The 19,029-nt window shown below is 39.8% G+C and overlaps 1 protein-coding gene and 1 long non-coding RNA gene across 2 annotated transcripts; one reads left to right on the top strand and one right to left on the bottom strand.

Annotated features, from left to right (window-relative positions):
• The first annotated feature begins 229 nt into the window (after positions 1–229).
• LOC139634027 (SH3 domain-binding protein 5-like) lies at positions 230–12,354 on the top strand. The gene is made up of 9 exons (XM_071500250.1): positions 230–631; positions 1,165–1,227; positions 3,656–3,784; positions 8,213–8,377; positions 8,565–8,695; positions 8,970–9,012; positions 9,186–9,402; positions 9,538–9,918; positions 11,105–12,354. Exons 1-9 carry the CDS (start codon positions 545–547, stop codon positions 11,275–11,277), a joined length of 1,389 nt encoding a protein of 462 aa, XP_071356351.1. The 5' UTR covers positions 230–544; the 3' UTR covers positions 11,278–12,354.
• Positions 12,163–14,570, bottom strand: LOC139634029 (uncharacterized). Its single transcript, XR_011693891.1, has 2 exons — positions 14,411–14,570; positions 12,163–13,722 (listed from the first exon to the last, which is right to left on the bottom strand). It is a non-coding gene; the product is annotated as an uncharacterized lncRNA (long non-coding RNA).
• Positions 14,571–19,029: the final 4,459 nt, after the last annotated feature.

The raw sequence follows: 19,029 nt of genomic DNA, 5'->3' as shown, positions 1-19,029 counted from the left end.
CAACTAATAATTTCAGCCGCAGAATACTGTTGGTTCTCATAAAGGAGGAGGCCAGCTAAGACGTCTCTAAAATAAATAAATAAATAACTTCCATTTGATAGGCTATTAGTAGACTGCAGACATTTGGAGTTATAACCCTACTATTGTAAGCTATTCCACACGGCTTTTATTTTGAAAGTCCAAACCAGAAGTAGTCTCATTGATAAATTCAGTCGCTTCCACGCTGTCTTCTCCACAGCTCGTCTGCTGTCGACACCAGAGGTTGCGATCTGCCACAGTGTGAGTCGATCTGCCTGCGGCCGGACGCGCTCCTGAGCGGACAGCGGGCTCCTCCGCTTCCTCGAACCCGCAGAAGCCTTGGAAAGCCTGAAACATGAAATGCGCCCAGTGTAAAGGTTAAAGAGGGCGGACCACAGCTGGACACCCCCCCCCCCCACCACCACCACCACCACCACCACCACTGTCCAGCACCCCGGGGTCGCGCTTTGTTTGCAGAGAGGACCCTCCTTTTTCTTTTGCCAGAAAATCTCCAGGAACCCTGAAAATGGATCCTTTACGAAATGGGAATAATTGTGAGGAGGACTCGCAGTGCGCTGAGGAGGAAGAAGAGGAAGTGGACCCAAGAATTCAGGTGAGATTTTTTTTTAATTTTTTAGTAATGGTTCCAGATGTGGTGAAAGTGACATTGAGATGAAACTGCGAAGCCTAATGTGAAGAGCTATCAGATTTAGATTTAGAGGGACAATATTTCCAATACTGTTTATGAAAAAATAGCCCCACATCTGATGGAGCACATTCTGTCAGAAAAATGTGAAATATTACTATAATACAATATTACTATTCTACTATAGCAATTACAGAGCTATTTAAAGTAATTAAATACTAATTGAATTATGGAACCTGTCAACTGTGTCTTCTAGTCTTGTAAAGGTCGTTACAGATAGATTTTGTCTCTTTAACGTTTTTCCGAACACACACACACACACACACACACACACACACACACACACACTCAGGCTGCATGCTCAGTAATTTGGTAAACTGAAGTCACATAGTTTAGCTTCCAGATACACAATCTGTTTTAACCACTACCCATCTCTCCCTCTCTCTCTCTCTCTCTCCCCCCCCCATCTCTCTCCCTCTCACCATGTCTTCTGTAAACAGGGGGAGCTGGAGAAGTTAAACCAGTCCACAGATGACATTAACCGCTGGGAGAGTGAGCTGGAGGTAAGGGGAAACACCAACCAGCCACACTGTTGCCATCATCATTACTGCCTCTCCCTGCTGGGGTAAACACTTGCAGCTATGGCTGAGCTGCACAAACACTCATCTTGAGGAGCCATTAAGTCTCACCTTCACACTTTAAAATCCCGTGTTTGACTGTGAACGAGTGAGAAGTCCAGTCAGTGCTGTGAGATAATTCATCTTGTTTCCAATACCGTTTGGTGTGTTTCAGGAATTTGCTTAGCAACGAGCTCATTGCTTTGAGACAGTTCATGTGGAATGTTTTGCAGAGATGGAAATGTTCTAAAAGCAGGAGCTGCTTCTGCGGGAAAATGTGGAAAAACTGTCACTCCAGCTAAATAGGACTGTACTTTATGAACCCTTAGTGCTGCAAGAAGCATGTGATCTGAATGTTAAATATAATGTTTGAATGGCACATTCAGAGCAGTCTAAATCTCAAGTGTTCTCCTCGTTTCCCTCAGTGTTAAAAAACAAACCAAACACTTTTGGTTTTAAAGAGAAAAAAAGAAAAAAAAAATGCAACAGGGAACAGTAGAGTGATGGATGATGGGTCTTTTTTTTTTTTTTTTTTTTTTTACATTGCTCGCTTGGATGTAAATGTGTGCCAGAGAGATTACTGTTCACCAAAAGTAAAAACATTCCAGAGGCCAGCCTCAGTTTTTCTTTTCCTCAAAGTAGGCCACTTCTGTTTCTCATTAGACCTTCAGTCCCATCCAAACTCCACAAACAGAGAGGCAGAAAGAGAGAGGACTGACATGGCATGCACAAGTCTCAGTGTCAGAACCATTTTTATATCCTCTTAATTCATGTTTTCAAGGAAAATTAGAACAGATCCTGGTTATTTTTGACCAGTCTGTGTGATGGAATTTGCCTGCTGCTTGTCAGAAATTCACATTTCTTTCAGTGCTTCAGCGTTATTTCTAAGAAATATGTGTCAGCGGAGTCAGTGATATAAATATATACACAGACAGAGAAAGAAGGCGATTTATCAAGAGGCGGAGATGGAAGGCAGGAGCTGAAGAATGTGAAAGTGCCGCTGGCAGGCTGCAGGCTGTTTTCCTCAGAGTCTGCAGTTGATTAAGGACGATGTACTGTAGATTCAGAGGATTCAGGGAAATCTGAGGTTAATTCTATGCTCAGATATGAGGCTCTTTACTCTGCCAACATGATGTTAAACCTCTTATGCGCCCTGGCAGAGACGTAAGATTGCGCGCGCGTGTGTGTGTGTGTGTTAGAGACGGATGTAAACACAGCAAGTTTAAGACCGTGTGTCACTCTTAACTACCTACAATACATGACCGATAGCTTACAGGCGTTATTTACCTCTTGCGCTGCGTGCTACGTCACTATCTTATTGCAGGAACAGGAAGTCAGGAAATGTAGTGATGTCACAGGAAGTGTGCTTCCTGTAGCGCCCTCTCCCTTTTCCCCTCTTTAACCTCTGTTTTATTCCCCTGGTGATTTAATAACCAGGATGCAGGTGCTGCTGCCTTTCAATCTGCAAATTACAAAACATATATAAGCACACACGCACACACACACACACACACACGCTACAATACACACTCACACACATAAGCGTATGGTTATGTGTGTGAGTGTGCACAAACAGATGGCCTGCCTCAGTGCCACGGCTATAGTTTAGAAGATAACAGACCTCATGTATGAATAACATAGATAAAATATACCCTGGGCTTTATGCCAAAACATGCACACAGACACACACGCAGACGTTGCCAATTATGCTATATCGTTGCTCGCAAACATCCATGATCTCAGCATCAAAGAATATAAAGTTTTCTCAGAGGGCAACAAGACCCACTGCAGCAGAACCCAGAAGTGATCCACAGCTGCGTGTGATGATGAACTGTATGTGCTTGTATGTGGGTAATGGTTTAGTGATGACTTGAATTAGAAGAGCTGTTTTGGAAGCACTTTTGGTGAACAGGGCCAAATAGATCAGGGCCAACAGGGCAACACAAGCCACACGGCAGGCAGACCTGTGGCTGGTGCTTACAGCATTCAACACAAGAGAAACTAAATGCCCCAAACTGATTTGCAACTGTCATCTAAATGGTTTGACCTGGATGTAGACGCTTGTTAGCATGCTAACAGGCTGTTGCGCCTGTTAGCATGCTAACATTAGTTATTGTTATGGTTATTGCAATTGATCCTGAGGGAAATAATGAACATCTGGACCAAATTTCACAGCAATCCATCCATTGATATTTCAGTCTGGATGGAAGTGAGCAACGTTGCCATTCACAGAGCCATGCTGCTAGCCTACTATTTAAGAGTTCTTTTCGTTTGTCTTTTATCACACCAGTGTTTCCACCTTCACAACAGTTCTGAAATACTGTGACTGTAGACTGATTGGATTGATAAGGTTATCTCATGTCTTTGTGTGCAGGACTGCCGTCAGCGGTTTCGTGCAGTGCTGGTGGAAGCAACAGTGAAGCTGGACGAGCAGGTGAAGAGAATCGGGCGAGCAGTGGATGACTCCAAACCGTACTGGGAAGCCCGCAAAGTAGCAAGACAGGTACACACACACACACACACACACACACACACAGAGGAGAGCTGGGTTGAGTGACTCTGAGGTCGACAGACAGAGTGTGAGGGCAGGTTTACTGCGGATTAGCAATGAGAAGTTTAAAGAGCTCAGCTTATATCTACTTAAAGGGAGCTCAGTCACGTGGTGTCTATTTTTAAACACAGTCACACCTCTGTATCCTAAGCTAATGTCTCACACACACACACACACACACACACACACCACACACACACACACACCAGCTCGGTGTGGAAAGGAGGAATTGTCTGAGATGCACTGAAACTGCGATGCTTGCCATATTTTTCATTATCTGAGTTGCTTCCTTTGCTGCTTCATAGAGGTCCTTGTGGTTTCATGCTTGCTGCACTCTTGCACGTAGATGCAAAGTAGGGCAACTTCCCCAGCAGTTATTGCACTAAACTGTGCTGTCCCCACTCCGGTGGGACACGTCCTTTAATGTCGTAACTGCTCCAGCCTGTTGAGGCTTTGATCCGATTGGATAGTGCCAGATTTTTAGAGTCCAGCGCCCCTCCGGCCGAGCCAATGAGGAAGGAGCTTATGAGTCATTCATCAGATGGCTGGCATTTGTGTGTCAGAGCTGAGCTGTCAAACAGAAATAGACCGTGTATTTGTGTACATGTCCTTGCAATATAGCATACCTGCCAGTGGCGCCTTCCTCTGACAGTAACACGTGAGAGTCGGGGATTACTGGGAGGTTTTGAATTTTGATGGTACCTGCTTTCATGTGGAAGGATCAAAAGTCCTCCCTCGTTTTGTGTGTGGTTGTGTGTGTGTGTGTGTGTCTTTGTGTACGATTAGGGGGTTTAAACAGAGCAAAGCCGATAAAGGCCTCGGGTTAAACTAGCGTATTGTCTGATCATGATTTATGGATGAATATTTAATTTTTAATACATGACCCATTTTAAAGGGATTCTAATGCTTCCCCTCGTTGACCTTCTCAGAGCGCACAAACAGACACACACACACACACACAACACACATTCACAATATTGCACCCACCCCCATCCATAAGCCAGCCTCATCCCCCAACCCCCCGTGTTTTCCCCCTTACATTCCAACAAACTGAGGGGGGGGGGGGGGGGGGGGGGGGGTGTAGGAATTTGCCTGTACTGTCCTATCTTTTGTCGTTTTTACCCAGCATTCTCTTCTGCGCCGCTGCCTGTCTGGCTGTCTGTCTGTCTCCTGTACCCCGTCTCTGACACTCCCTGTCTGTTCCAGCTACCTCTCTCTCTACCTCCTCACCCCCCAATCTCTCACCTCCCGAAACTGTAAAAGGGGTGTTTTGTGTGTGTGTCAGACAGAGTGACAGTGTCTGACACATGAATTAAAAATGAGTCCAACACACACACACATACACACGCACACGTCAAAAACACCCTTCAGTAGGATATTATGAACAGTGATGATGAGGTGATGGTGGTTTTTCAAACTGAAAACATTTTTATTGTTTGCTTTGGAGACAGTTACTTAATGTGGTCTCCATGACATCAAATGAGTAACCCGGTAACAAAGCTCATCATATGCATGCTGTCACATGCCCAGCAGGCTTTTGTGTCATAAAGATGATGACAAATTTGTGTCTTCCAACTTTTAATGTGAGTTACTCACCAGTGTGTCAGAGATTTGTCACCTTTGCAAACATAGAGAAAGGCAGAGACTCAGGTGGTCACTGTGTTTGGTCAGCTGAGGTAATGACAACACTCTGAGCTGCCGCAGGAGCTTTTTGATTAGGCTACACACTAATACTGACAGGAAGTGTGTGCACAGGAAGCCCTGTGAAGGACGGGCACTTGTGCGTGACTTTTTATCTCCAAACTGACAAAAAACATTAACGGATGCAGTGTTAGAGTCTCTGTTCCTCGCTCATGGCTTCTCCTCACCAGATATCCATCATCCTCCTTCTGTTTTCCCTGCAGCCCCCTTTCCTTCTCTGAGCCTGGGAAATGGGTCATGACAAAGAGGACAAAGAAGAGGGGCTTCATCTTTGCCAATTTGTCAAACTAACAGATTACACGCAAAGAGCAACTGTCATCTTCCCCTTCCTGTCTTCTATCTCGTCACTTTCTTGACTGCCTTGACGACCTTGGATAGGTTCGATATCTAATCAGTGCAACGCTCAAGATATCAGGCTAATGCCGACACAAGAGATACCAGTTTTTGTATTGCCCACATTTGTGTGAGACGATGCAGACCTGTGCTTGCTCACGTCACTGGTGGAACCCTTATCATAAACATGGCCGACAGAGGCAGGAGGTCAAGTTACGGGGGTTAATGTAACAGAAAGCCAGTGAGCCAGGGCTGTGAGAAAAATGTGTAACAGCAGAGAGAACCACACTGACCTTGTGGGAGTGTGTTGTAGTCTCACCAGATGAGCGGGTTAATGAGCTTCTTTTGTTGCGTTACGTGTGTGCAACAGTTCTTTACCAAGTGAAACCAGATAGACACTCCTATAGAATGAGCAGAGTGGCTCGTCTTGGAGTTAATCATGGATTTATTTTGATGCAACACCCAGTGGTGGGGGCGGCACAATGGTGCAGTGGTTAGCGCTGTTGCTTCACAGTAAGAGGGTTCGAACCCCGGGCCTGGGGCCCTTCTTTGTGGAGATGGTGCATTTGGAGCCATTCTGCCAAAAGGGCCGGTCGACACGTCTTTTCCCATATTGCAGACTTGCGATTATAATTGTTGCGAACAGTTTTTCCTACTCGGCTGCTTTAAGTACAGTTTAAACAATAGGACGTGGACACACCATGAAGTATTAGCATGTGCTGACATCTATCGACAACAGACAGAGAGCCCTCTATTACACACTGGGTGAGGGGTTTAATTTGCCAGATCCTTAAAAGTTTGGATGGCTACCATGCACAGTGATTGTAGCCTGATAATAAGAATTTTCTAAAATAAAAATACCAATCATGGACATGACAATACATCTCTTCACTCCTTGAAAAAAAGTAACTGATTTTATTTTCTCTGTGTGGATTGTTTCATCACAGCTTGGTCAGCTAGTGATGTCGCAAAACACTGCAACAAAAATGCATTTGGATTTCAAGCAGTTTATGTTTAAATCTGTGAAACGATGGGTGTTTCTGACCGGAATGAATGGGTTTACTTTTTAGTTAGAAATGGCCATTTAGCTGCAACAATGATCTTTTCAAAATGCTCAGGATTAGAAACACAAACTAGACCAGTAAGTGTGTTTCCATTGTAGCTCTACACTATACAGACGCAACACACAGACAATAATAGACACTCTGCTTACAGTAGCTTATTGCAGGGAGGGACGGAGGAAAGTTTGAGAAGTTTCTAACCACATGAAACTCTTCAAGGAATAGATGAAAAGAAACAGTAGGAGTCTCTGATGCAAGTAAAATTATATGTCACATAACTTGGAGCAGACTTGTTCACACTCACAGTTTTGTTTTGTGTAACCCTTTTGCCTATTTAAAGTCATTTAACTTACACAAAATGAAATCTTCAACATGGGCGCAAGGACAATGTCTTTTTATGAATAGTTTATGCTTCTGCCTTTAATACTATCCTCTCTACAGAAAGCCAGTGTGAGTGTATAAGACACATCCCTGGTGCTTTCAGGACATTTTCATCTGGGGCTCCCCAACATTGACATTCAAATCCTGGTGATTTCATCATCTCAGCTTTATCTTTTCCGCAAGATAAAGGTCTTTATTGGATTTACAAATAATACTTACCAAGCTTACCAGATTTTCCTGATTATATTTATCTTATTCAGAGGAATCTGGTTGGAGTTACTGTAACTGTTTATTATTGGTATTCATCCAATAAACTGACCTTTAAAGCTTGCCTGTCAGGAGAGAGTGGGTCCAAATATGTCGTGCCTGATGGGAATAATCCTCCCATTGACTGTCACTGTGGGCAGGAAGAGCCCACAGACAATGTGTCAGATTTTCTTAGTCACAAAGCTTGTGTTTGTCTATTGTATCAAGGGGTGGTTTCTTTCTTTCTCTATTGTGTGTGCATGCGATGCAAAATTTCTTTGTCCCTCTGTGGCTGTCATAAGGAATCAACGTTGGTTCCTTCAGAGGAAATGTAGGTCATACATTACAAACACACACAGTAGAAGCGGCACAAGGGCGACTGCTGCAGAATTTTGGACCAAATTGCGTGTCAAAATTCATAAACCATAGGCCACCTCGACAGGTTCGAAGCTGTTACAGTACCATGATTTAAGCTTTTTCACACTTGTCACTTTTCATTACACCAGAATCATGTGAAATCTCAGTCTATCACGACACCACGAGCTTCACAGCTGTAATATTTACCACCTGAAGGCTGTTTTAAATAGTAGCTTCAAGCAGGAGCGACCTTGCTTTCGCATTTGATATGATAATAACTCCACCCCCCTCTGAACCCCAGGCCCAGGTTGAAGCCCAGAAGGCCACTCAGGAGTTCCAGCGGGCGGTGGAGATCCTGCGGGCAGCCAAGGAAACCATCGCCCTCGCGGAGGAGAGGCTGCTGGAGGAGGACAGCCGCCAGTTTGACTCCGCCTGGCAGGAAATGCTCAACCATGCCACACAGAGGGTAGGCACATGACACAAGACATGCAACACTAAAAGGCTCCATCCTGGCAAGCAATCTGTCCCTGAGGTTGAGGTTTAGTCTGGTACTGACACTGTCAATACTGAAAGTTCAACAAGTCAGTACACTGGATTTGTTTATTGCTTGGTTTCTACAGTTTAAAATAAACAGTTTTTCTGGACTGTTTCAGGTGATGGAGGCCGAGCAAGCGAGAACACGCAGTGAAGCGGAACACAAGAAAACAGCAGCCAACTACAACTCCTGCATCAGCCACATGAGGCAGTTAGAGAAGAAGCTCAAACGCTCCATTAACAAATCCAGGTCTGTGCTTTTGGTTTCTTTTGTGACAGACTGGAAATGAGCTTCACCCTGCTCGGGCCTCTTTGTAAATGAGTGTGTTGAGAGGGAGAGAAAGAGGGGTTTCATTTTTGTCATCTGATGCAATCCAGATGTTTTGTGTATTGGTTGTGCAATGTTGGGGTGTGCTCCCTTTGTAAGAGCCAAGGAATGTGACTGCTCCTAGAGGAGTGTTATTCTTCCAGCAGTTTCTCTGCCCTCTCGCTTAGAGTTTCTTTTTTTTTTTCCTACCCTACAGGCCATATTTTGAACTCAAAGCCAAGTACTATCTACAGCTTGAGGTATGTATATATACTTTTGCAAAGTCGCAAAACATCTGCCATTTGGTAGATTGTTTTAACCAAACACCATGTTCACTTAGCCCAGGAAACACTTTTCTTTTAGGTAAAATGTAAATAGTACAATTCATATCTATGTACAGTTTTACTAAGAAGGCGTGTTTGATTTATCATAGCAACTAAAGCGTCATGTTGATGAGCATCAGGCCAAACTTGTGGTTGCTAAAGCCGAGTACCGTGCAGCACTACGCAACCTAGAGAGCATCTCAGAGGAGATACATGCCCAGCGACGCTCCCTCGCCATGGGAACCAGGGAGCAGGGTGTTGGTGCAGAGGGAGATGGGGGCAACGAGGACATTGCCAACTTCAAGATGGAGTCAGACGGTCTGTCAAGTGAGTGTAACCAAAGCTTGTCATCCACTTCCTCCATCCACCTTACGAGTTTTGTTTGTTTGTTCGTTTTTGTTGGTGCATCTGCGTGTCTGCATGTTTAATGTTCACCTCTGTGTGTGTGTGCGTGTGTTTCAGTGGTGTCAGTGTCAATTGACGAAGAGGGCAGCCACAGTAGCACCTCAGAGGAGGAGACGGACACACACTCCATCTCCTCACCCCTCGCCATGCCCTCCTCACCGTCCTCTTCCTCCTCACATCCTTCCACCTCTGCCTCCACCCCCCTCGACATGCCCCGCCCTTACCCCTCTTCCTCCCTCTACACCCCTTACTCCTACGACTCCACGTCTCCCTCGTCCTCCGTCCTCTCCTCCTCCTGTCTCGGGGGCCTGGACTTACTGAGCCCCTGCAGCTCTCATGACCCAGACTCAGTGTGCGGTTCTGGGCATGCCTCACCTCTCCTGGGCCCTCGCAGCCAGTGCAGTGGAGCTTCCTCTCCAGACTGCGACCAGGAGAGAGGTGTGTGTTTATCACATCAGTGTGTATGTGTTTGTTGACTTCTGATGTGATGCTTCATCCAGTATGTTGGAAATGTTTTGTATTTTTGTAGTGAAGCTTAAAGGAAATCATTTGGGAAATTTGCTTTTTCACTGTTTTCGGAATCAAGACGTGATTAGCTTAGCTTAGCATAAAGACTGGAAGCAGGGGTAACAGCTAGCCTGGCTCTGCCAAAAGCTAAGAAATCTTCCTGTCTCTAAAGCTCAGTAATTAACATGTTACAAACAAAAAGTGTTAAAATGACAATCAGCAACAGGACCCCTGTGAAGTGTCTCTGGATGTTATGTGTTTTGCTAGTTGTGATGATTTAGCACAGAATTTGTTTTGCAAGCACATAACTTCTACTGAAAACCACAAATTGTCATTTTTACACTTTTGTTTCTGTTCATGTTACACAAACTACATACAACACAAACCTTAAAGAGCTTAATGGTGTTTTTGAGCGTTGAACAGAACCAGGCTAGCTGTTTCCACTCGGATCGCTAACTTACGCTAAGCTAACATAACCAAGTTTGGTCTCCAAGTGAAAAACAGTATTACCCAAAAGTTTCTTAATGTTCATATTAATACTGTACATATCACTCTTCATCTCAGTCATGAGTCGTTTCATGAGTCTTAGTTGCATGATATCAGCTGCAGGAGCTGACAACATTATTCAGGACTATTAAAGTATGACTTAAGATTTAGTGAGTCCTGAATCATATATTTGACAGAATTTCTACAAAGTATATTTACTTGTAGGTTCAAGGTCAGTTCACACATTTTAGCCTGTGTTGGTTTGTCTGAGGTTGTTCAGATTTTTTGCTCGTCCTTAAATGTGATCATTATAAGGGCAACTATCACTCCAGTGTTTCTAGAAAATTATTGATTGAATCCTTCAGAATTTGATCTATGGAAATATGGAAAAGCCACTGAAAGTGCATTTTGTTAATAAAGCAGTAGAGAATAATAATTTATTTGTCTATATTTATGTGGAATCTGATCAAACCACTTCAAATATATTTAAACAAACACTATTATTGGTGGATGACGTTAACTGGCAAATGTTTGGCCTTCAATTAAGTTTCATTTTAGTCTGTCGTATCCTTGGGGTGCAGATTTATTAACCAGTGCACACTCTTTCTGTGTGTGTGTGTGTGCGTTCCAGGTGACAGAGCGGAGGGAGCAGAGGCCACGCTGGAGGCCGGTCTGAATAAGCTAACCTTGACTGTTACACACAAACAAGGGGACTCTGGGGATGAACAAGACCCCCACCTCATTAATCCTGAAATCTCCTCTCCCAGCTCAGCCACTTCCATTCTGCTTCTCAACAGTGTCTAATGAACGTCTGGCGTACCCATAACACTCACCGTGCCCAGTCCAGTTCTCAAACTGGAAGATGTGGAACAGAGCAGGATGAAATGCTCACTGAAAACAATGAGAGGGACAGCTGCACACGCCCAGCTCCAACCAACATGACATTATGTCACAATATCCGTCAGATGGTGTCACATTAAAGGTGCTATATGTAGTGTATTTGAACATCAGTATATCATCGTTAAATAATTTGTGAAAACCACGGGGACGTATTGTAAACAAATAAGAGCAGGGACAGGATGATTGGTGGTCTCTATTTCACACTATTATTAGTGCAGGAGTTATTCAGCAAACTACATTTCCCATAAACCCCCTGATCTAGCTCTAAAGATGAACACCTTCTTTTTGTGCCTCCTGTGATGTACAGCAGTTTCCTGTCCATATCGTAGAGGCCCGCCAGTCCTCTTGTCAGTGGTGTAGCTTTATAACGATGTGTCAAAGTTAATGTGGTTAACTTTAATTTCTGTAAAAAAAAAAAAATGCTGCACTCGGCACCACTAAGAGACATTTTAGATAAATGTGAACAGTGAGCTTCTTTTTTGGCTCTGAATCTCCGTGTGAGGAAGGAAGTGGGACAAAGACAAGCTGTCTCATGTTGGATTACATCTTTTTTCTGCCTTGGTTTTTGAACTCCTCCTGTAGCTCTTGTCAAATTTGAAACCTAGGATGTGGAGGCTATTTTGGACGAATAGTTGTCAAGGAAGAAACTGGAGTGCAAGCAGTACTCTGAGCACTAAACTACAAAGACTTGAGATGATACTGAACCTTTTGAAACACAAATTGTCTTCCATTGATATTTGTGAATGAGTGAGTAAATGTATTCTCGAGTGCAGAATGAAGTGATTTGTATGTGTGGCTGAGAAAATGTTTTTTTTTTTGAGTGTGTCTGTTGTGTTTTTGATAAGTGTTCAAATACTACCCTGTAGTACAGATATTCTATATTTATACTCCTGTATTCTTGTATATGAACAATGTTTTGTGGTTACTGTTGTCATTGTTTAACACAAAATAAGCAATAAACATGTGCTTCATGTAAATGTCTGTTAGCTCTTGAAGTTATTGATCTAAATATTGGACAGTATAACCTGACTTGTCCTTTTAAACAGGACAATGTTTTGTGAAATGAGTCAATTAGATAATTTTCCATAAACTTATATTTGTGTTTTTCTGGGGTGTTGGGGGAACAGTGGCTGGGGTTATAGGAACCTGAGTCCCTGATCAAACAAACAGCTGTCTTGTGCTACTACAGTTCAGTGGGTCGCCTCGTACTCTAAAAAGCACTTAAATAGATTTGCCAACCTGTGCAACTGTAATGTGATATTTAATAATGAAGCACAGCGTTCTAGCTATGTTAGCATGGCTACACACATTTTTAACCTCAACCCCTCAGCAGTCAACCTACTGCAAACAGTGTATCCTGATAAAGGTAAGAGCTCCAAATGTTATTTTGGACACTGACTGAAAACTTAAAAGCCAATGGGACTTTTAAAAAAAATATGTATATTAAAACATGACGTGTGTTGAATATTAGAATTGGACTTTGAAGTTTGAACCTAACAGAGCATGATCTGAAAAAACCAGTGGTGACTGCCGCAACCACAAAGTTATGTCTATTCCTGCAAAAATTTTATCACAGTGTTTGATTCTGTTTACATCAGTTTGTGGAAAGAGATCATTAGAAAATTAGCTTTCCTGCTGACTATGTTTCTTTGCCTCTGTCTTTCAGCTGTGTATCAAACATCCACACTGACTGTTTTCATGTCCTTCTGGCTATCTCATGACTCCAGTTAGTACCCTGAGACTCCCACCTGACAGAGTTCAGTGCAACACAGTTTCTTTTACTCTGAAAATCCTGTCTGCCAGTCCTTTAGTCCTTTCTTCCTTCTACTTATCTGCACATATTACAAAAAGCACTCTGCCTTTCAATTACTCTGTAACTTGTGATTTCAATATCTGTGAGAGCAGCTCTGGACTCTGGTCTTGCAGAGCAGATTATGACCATGTTCTGTCAAATACTGACATCTAGTGCCAGGTTTAGGTTTTGTATGGACTCATCAAGATTTTAGCAGGAGCTTCAGACCATTTGTGGTAAATAACCTTATCATATTGCAACTCATTGTTCATGGTTATTGGAAACCACACTTTGTAACTTTCTATGTATAATGTGTAATGGAAGATAACTATACTGTGCATAGAGCTGCACACATTTAAAATCACAGAAGTGACAGGACATTGGGTTTTTATTTCATTTGAGTTTTATTTATTGCATTACCATTTGAAGAATTAAACAAATTTTGTTTCTTTCAGGTCTCTTTTAGGGGACTTGAGCCAAATACATGCCCGGAGTGAGGGATGAAGCAGGCAACATGAACACAGAGAGAGGTCCAGACACAGTGTGGAGACTCATAGCTGCCAGACGAACAAAAAAAAAGGTTAGAATGGTGCAGTGCTTATCCTTCCCAGTGACAAGTCGTCTTATAGTCGGAAATCTGAATGTCCATCAAAGTTTAGTTAAAATTTGTTTATCATCCATTGGTTTTTTAACCTAATTCACCAACATTTGAATAGTCAAATGAAAAAGCTTAGAACAGAAGAACTTTGAGGCTGAAATACATTTATGAGACATCATCTGAAAGGTTACACCATCTAGCTTCTGAAACTTAGCTTGTTTTGCATGGGACTAAGGCGCAACCAAAACTACATCAGATCATACATGGTATTTATTTGTGTTTGCTTGAATCAAAGTTATATTTGATAAACCATAAATTGGACACACTTTACAGGTGAACTATGAAAAGCTTCACAATACTTCTACTGATTGTCATGAACAGTATATAGGGTAGAAGTCTCTGGGACGAATGTTATTGGTCTCAATACTCCATACAAGTTTAGTTAATAATTGTTTTCTTAATTGCTTAAATTCTTGATAATTATAAAAATAAAGAATAAAATTGACATCATCCTTAAATATTAATCACTATTTAAAAAGCTATGGTCCAAACATGCTGCAGAGAGAAGAGGTGATCAAGTGTGACTCTATTGTAGCAGCACATTGAGCTGTTTACACAAAAATCATCAATTAAAATCATCATCTTACCTTAAGAACTATAATAGAGAAATGTTTTCATGGTTTCCTATCCATTAGTGAGGAGTAGTCTTGTAGTATCAAATATGAAAATCCATACAAGTTTAGTTAATATTTCTTTTCTCCATCACTTATATTATTAATAACTATAAACATAATGAGTAAAATTCAAAAAATCCTTTAAAATTGATCACTATTTATCAAAGCTGTGGTGCAAACATGCTGCAGAGAGAAGAGGTGATCAAGTGTGACTCTATTGTAGCAGCACATTGAGCTGTCGACACAAAGATCTTCAATTAAAATCATCATCTTACCTGAAGAACTTTAATAGAATAGGTGTTTTCATGGTTTCCTATCCATTAGTGACGAGTTGTCTTGTAGTATCAAATCTGAAAATCCATACAAGTTTAGTTAATATTTGTTTTCTTCATCACTTATATTCTTAATAACCAAGAAGATAAAGAGTAAAATTCACAAAATCCTTTAAAATTCATCACTATTTATCAAAGCTATGGTGCAAACATGCTGCAGAGAGAAGAGGTGATCAAGTGTGAGTCTATTGTAGCAGCACATTGAGCTGTCGACACAAAAATCTTCAATTAAAATCAACATCTTACCTGAAGAACTTTAATAGAATAGGTGTTTTCATGGTTTCCTATCCATTAGTGACGAGTTGTCTTGTAGTATCAAATCTGAAACTCCAAACATGTTTAGTTAATATTTGTTTTCTTCATCACTTATATTCTTAATAAATATAAATATAAGGGGTAAAATTGACATCATCCTTTAAAATTCATCACTATTTATAAAAGCTGTGGTGCAAACATGCTGCAGAGAGAAGAGGTGATCAAGTGTGACTCTATTGTAGCAGCACATTGAGCTGTTTACACAAAAATCCGCAATTAAAATCAACATCTTACCTGAAGAACTTTAATAGAAGAAATGTTTTCATGGTTTCCTATCCATTAGTGACGAGTAGTCTTGTAATATCAAATCTGAAACTCCATACAAGTTTAGTTAATATTTGTTTTCTTCATCACTTATATTCTTAATAACCAAGAAGATAAGGAATAACATTGATATTATCCTTTAAAATTCATCACTACTTTTAAAAGCCATGATCAAAACATGCTGCACAGAGAAGAGGTGATCAAGTGTGACTCTATTGCAGCAGCACATTGAGATGTTTACACAAAAATCTTCAATTAAAATCATCATCTTACCTGAAGAACTTTAATAGAAGAAATGTTTTCATGGTTTCCTATCCATTAGTGATGAGTCTTCAAATTGTTTCAAATCTGAAAATCCATACAAGTTTAGTTAATATTTGTTTTCTTCATCACTAATATTCTTAATAACTATAAACATAATGAGTAAAATTCAAAAAATCCTTTAAAATTCATCACTATTTATAAAAGCTGTGGTGCAAACATGCTGCAGAGAGAAGAGGTGATCAAGTGTGACTCTATTGCAGCAGCACATTGAGCTGTTTACACAAAAATCTTCAATTAAAATCATCATCTTACCTTAAGAACTTTAATAGAAGAAATGTTTTCATGGTTTCCTATCCATTAGTGACAAGTTGTCTTGTAGTATCAAATCTGAAACTCCAAACATGTTTAGTTAATATTTGCTTTCTTCATCACTCATATTCTTAATAACTATAAAAATAAGGAGTAAAATTGACATCATACTTTAAAATTAATCACTATTTTAAAAGCTGTGGTGCAAACATGCTGCAGAGAGAAGAGGTGATCAAGTGTGACTCTATTGTAGCAGCACATTGAGCTGTCGACACAAAAATCTTCAATTAAAATCATCATCTTACCTGAAGAACTTTAATAGAAGAAATGTTTTCATGGTTTCCTATCCATTAGTGACGAGTCTTCAAATTGTTTCAAATCTGAAAATCCATACAAGTTTAGTTAATATTTGTTTTCTTCATCACTTATATTCTTAATAACTGTAAAAATAAGGAGTAAAATTGACATCATCCTTTTATATTAATCACTATTTTAAAAGCTGTGGTGCAAACATGCTGCAGAGAGAAGAGGTGATCAAGTGTGACTCTATTGCAGCAGCACATTGAGATGTTTACACAAAAATCTTCAATTAAAATCATCATCTTACCTGAAGAACTTTAATAGAAGAAATGTTTTCATGGTTTCCTATCCATTAGTGACGAGTAGTCTTGTAGTATCAAATCTGAAACTCCATACAAGTTTAGTTAATATTTGTTTTCTTCATCACTTATATTCTTAATAACTATAAAAATAAGGAGTAAAATTGACATCATCCTTTAAAATTAATAACTATTTATCAAAGCTGTGGTGCAAACATGCTGCAGAGAGAAGAGGTGATCAAGTGTGACTCTATTGTAGCAGCACATTGAGCTGTTTACACAAAAATCTTCAATTAAAATCATCATCTTACCTGAAGAACTTTAATAGAAGAAATGTTTTCATGGTTTCCTATCCATTAGTGACAAGTTGTCTTGTAGTATCAAATCTGAAACTCCAAACATGTTTAGTTAATATTTGTTTTCTTCATCATTTATATTCTTAATAACTATAAACATAAGGGGTAAAATTGACATCATCCTTTAAAATTAATCACTATTTATCAAAGCTGTGGTGCAAACATGCTGCAGAGAGAAGAGATGATCAAGTGTGACTCTATTGTAGCAGCACATTGAGCTGTCGACACAAAAATCTTCAATTAAAATCATCATCTTACCTGAAGAACTTTAATAGAATAGGTGTTTTCATGGTTTCCTATCCATTAGTGAGGAGTTGTCTTGTAGTATCAAATCTGAAAATCCATACAAGTTTAGTTAATATTTGTTTTCTTCATCACTTATATTCTTAATAACTATAAAAATAAGGAGTAAAATTGACATCATCCTTTAAAATTAATCACTATTTATCAAAGCTGTGGTGCAAACATGCTGCAGAGAGAAGAGGTGATCAAGTGTGACTCTATTGTAGCAGCACATTGAGCTGTCGACACAAAAATCTTCAATTAAAATCATCATCTTACCTGAAGAACTTTAATAGAAGAAATGTTTTCATGGTTTCCTATCCATTAGTGACGAGTAGTCTTGTAGTATCAAATCTGAAAATCCATACAAGTTTAGTTAATATTTGTTTTCCTTATCACTTATATTCTTAATAACCAAGAAGATAAAGAATAACATTGATATTATCCTTTAAAATTGATCACGACTTTTAAAAGCCATGATCAAAACATGCTGCAGAGAGAAGAGGTGATCAAGTGTGACTCTATTGTAGCAGCACATTGAGCTGTCGACACAAAAATCTTCAATTAAAATCATCATCTTACCTGAAGAACTTTAATAGAAGAAATGTTTTCATGGTTTCCTATCCATTAGTGACGAGTAGTCTTGTAGTATCAAATCTGAAAATCCATACAAGTTTAGTTAATATTTGTTTTCCTTATCACTTATATTCTTAATAACCAAGAAGATAAAGAATAACATTGATATTATCCTTTAAAATTGATCACGACTTTTAAAAGCCATGATCAAAACATGCTGCAGAGAGAAGAGGTGATCAAGTGTGACTCTATTGTAGCAGCACATTGAGCTGTCGACACAAAAATCTTCAATTAAAATCATCATCTTACCTGAATAACTTTAATAGAATAAGTGTTTCCATGGTTTCCTATCCATTAGTGACGAGTCTTCAAATTGTTTCAAATCTGAAAATCCATACAAGTTTAGTTAATATTTGTTTTCTTCATCACTAATATTCTTAATAACTATAAAAATAATGAGTAAAATTCAAAAAATCCTTTAAAATTCATCACTATTTATCAAAGCTGTGGTGCAAACATGCTGCAGAGAGAAGAGGTGATCAAGTGTGACTCTATTGTAGCAGCACATTGAGCTGTTTACACAAAAATCTTCAATTAAAATCATCATCTTACCTGAAGAACTTTAATAGAAGAAATGTTTTCATGGTTTCCTATCCATTAGTGATGAGTAGTCTTGTAGTTTCAAATCTGAAACTCCAAACATGTTAAGTTAATATTTGTTTTCCTCATCACTTATATTCTTAATAAACAAGAAGATAAAGAATAACATTGATATTATCCTTTAAAATTGATCACTACTTTTAAAAGCCATGATCAAAACATGCTGCAGAGAGAAGAGGTGATCAAGTGTGACTCTATTGTAGCAGCACATTGAGCTGTCGACACAAAAATCTTCAATTAAAATCATCATCTTACCTGAAGAACTTTAATAGAAGAAATGTTTTCATGGTTTCCTATTCATTAGTGACGAGTCTTCAAATTGTTTCAAATCTGAAAATCCATACAAGTTTAGTTAATATTTGTTTTCGTCATCATTTATATTCTTAATAACTATGAAAATTAGGGGTAAAATTGATATCATCCTTTAAATTTCATCACTATTTATAAAAGCTGTGGTGCAAACATGCAAAGAGAAGAGGTGATCAAGTGTGACTCTATTGTAGCAGCACATTGAGCTGTCGACACAAAGATCTTCAATTAAAATCATCATCTTACCTGAAGAACTTTAATAGAAGAAATGTTTTCATGGTTTCCTATCCATTAGTGACGAGTAGTCTTGTAGTTTCAAATCTGAA

The sequence above is a fragment of the Trachinotus anak genome, unplaced genomic scaffold (assembly GCF_046630095.1).
Source record: "Trachinotus anak isolate AG129_WGS33_773 ecotype Australia unplaced genomic scaffold, CSIRO_AGI_Tana_v1 ptg000016l, whole genome shotgun sequence".
NCBI classification, from domain to species: Eukaryota; Metazoa; Chordata; class Actinopteri; order Carangiformes; family Carangidae; genus Trachinotus; species Trachinotus anak.
This window is presented reverse-complemented; position numbering and strand designations above follow the sequence as displayed.